Source organism: Penaeus japonicus, unplaced genomic scaffold, assembly GCF_977035675.1.
Source record: "Penaeus japonicus unplaced genomic scaffold, GWHDUDI00000001_assembly GWHDUDI00000017, whole genome shotgun sequence".
NCBI classification, from domain to species: Eukaryota; Metazoa; Arthropoda; class Malacostraca; order Decapoda; family Penaeidae; genus Penaeus; species Penaeus japonicus.
The window spans coordinates 7,150,085-7,152,584 of NW_028234419.1; the positions used below are offsets into that span (position 1 = coordinate 7,150,085).

General features: G+C 40.5%; 1 protein-coding gene across 1 annotated transcript in view; it reads right to left on the minus strand.

Annotated features, from left to right (window-relative positions):
• Positions 1–2,500, minus strand: part of LOC122253865 (salivary endonuclease) — a 5,436-nt gene that overhangs the window by 1,988 nt on the left and 948 nt on the right. The window contains exons 3-5 of the mRNA XM_086545704.1: positions 1,896–2,016; positions 1,318–1,458; positions 151–351 (exon numbers count right to left, since the gene is read on the minus strand). Of these exons, the coding sequence (XP_086401830.1) occupies positions 151–351; positions 1,318–1,458; positions 1,896–2,016 (463 nt within the window). The remainder of the gene's footprint in view (positions 1–150; positions 352–1,317; positions 1,459–1,895; positions 2,017–2,500) is intronic.

Genomic DNA, 2,500 nt, shown 5'->3' on the forward strand with positions numbered 1-2,500 from the left:
ATTCCGCATACGTAGAGAATACGTGCGAGTTCCAAAAGGCTATACGTGATGCACAGAAAAGAGAAAGAATCAAGAAGACGTTAATGCCGAACCGATGAAAAACTCAAAACCGCAAAAGCAAAGAAAGAAAGAATAAAAAGACTTGCGTACATTATCTTGGATAAGATCTTTCATTAGCTCCAGCTGAGACTTCTTCTCGTAGCAAGATTTCATGGCGATGCTGAAGAAGCCATGAGAGGTCTTGAAGGAAGGCCGTTTGGGATCGATGTCCTTGGCAGCGATGCTTGCGCCGTGGATCGTGTGCCTCGAGTACAGCGTCGTCTCGTTGTTGCGGTCGTAGCAAACACTGATCTGAAGTTAAGGCAATGGGACCTCATACACTGATCTGAAGTTATGGCAATGGGACCTCATACACTGATCTGAAGTTATGGCAATGGGACCTCATACACTGATCTGAAGTTATGGCAATGGGACCTCATACACTGATCTGAAGTTATGGCAATGGGACCTCATACACTGATCTGAAGTTATGGCAATGGGACCTCATACACTGATCTGAAGTTATGGCAATGGGACCTCATACACTGATCTGAAGTTATAGCAATGGGACCTCATACACTGATCTGAAGTTATAGCAATGGGACCTCATACACTGATCTGAAGTTATAGCAATGGGACCTCATACACTGATCTGAAGTTAAGGCAATGGGAGCGTTAGAGAAGGTTCCCTCTTAAGGTTGAGAACCGGGCAAAAGATTGGCTCTTGGGTTCGAAGGCTGGAGGCGATGTCCCTCTTTGCAGCCGTTAACGATCTCTTGTACTTCTTTCCCACTTATATACTGAAGATTGTATTGGAAGATGGGCGTGCTATATTTACGTATAGATGGATGAGGGGCTGCATGGTATCACTAGCTTCAGGAGGGAGACTCATGTTATGAGTCAAAAATGTATTGCAAAATTCAAGATGTATATCATTTCAATCTCAACTTGATCACCTTGATGACTATGGAGATTTGCGGCTATTTTTTGTCTATATTCACAGTCAGATTTTTTAAAAACTTACTGGACGTGTACTGAAGAATACATCGCTAGTGACCTTCACTTTGAATAAGCAGTCTCCTCTCTTGTTCTGTGTCTATAATACCCATGACACACAATGATCCACGAAACTAAATAATGGAACTTAATAGACGGAGCTCAGAAATGAAAATAACAAAATCAGACACAATACAAAAAAAGAAAAAAAAAAGAAAAAAAAATCATGAACATACAGCATTCGTGACGCCAAAATAATAATCCCTGTAGAGGATTGCTCACCACTTCGTAGAATTCACTTTCGTCGATCTGGAAGCCAACGCTTGTGAGCGAACCAGCGTCAGCGGCGCCGCAGAAGTCCAGGTCACAAAGAACCGTTGACTTGGGCTTCTTCTTGCAGCCCAGGTCAGAGAGCTTCGTGTCCTGCAAGGTGGGGTTGCGTAATGCTCGAGACACAGTAGTAAGGTGTTGGTTTTACATACTTAGAAGCCGTGTTTTTATTTTTTTTATTTTTTATTTATTGGGTAGCAAATAAAAAGCGTTTGCTGAATTGGAACACACCCACACAAGAGAGAGAGGGGGAGATAGGGAGAGAAGAAGATAGGGAGGATGGGAGAGAAAGGGGAAGACAGAAAGACAAACCGACAGACAGACAACAAGCAGTACAACCTGAAAGTAACAGTAACAGGAAATTGAGAAATAATAATAAAACTAAGCATAGTCAAACGAAACATGGAAGAGCAAACAGTCGCAAGAAAAGGTATTCAAGAACAAACAAACAAAAAAAAAGATCAAAGCGCATCCCTCCCAAGCCAATCTCGCTCAATTAGCATGCCGTTTAGGTTACGAAACCACCGTACGTTTCCTTCGACCGAGAGAACACGACCGCCGCCACACTTGGCTTCCACAGTCGCATTTTTGCCCCGGCCTTTGAACGCGCTGCCTGGACACGCCAAAGTCAAGACAGTTTCGGCGGGTATCCTTGTGATGTTAGAGTCGAAAGTAAGTTTTTTATTTATTTTTTTATTTATATATATTTTTTTATTATTATCATTACTATTTTTTTTTTTTTTTTTTTTTTTTAGTTTGTTTGATATTTTTCTTTTCAGGTATGTGTAAATATATGTTGGCGTATCTTTTTTTTGTGTGTGTTTATATTGGTCATTCTAAAATAGAGCTTTTGTCAATTACTGATTTAGATATTACAGTATCATTCGTAAGATTTCGTCCAATTAATTCTAGTCGTTCGTTAATCTAATTGTGCCGTTTCTTTTCCGTCCGCCAAAAACTTGTAGGGTATGACTAATAAATATAGTAGGTAAAGATATATGTCTTCGTAAATCAATATGTCTCTATATTCGTCACATCCAGTAACTCACCCACACAACCATAGCCTGGCACTAAAATAAGCCTAAGTGCCAGTCTGATATGACCTCCATATCCCCCTATTCTAAATGTACAATAC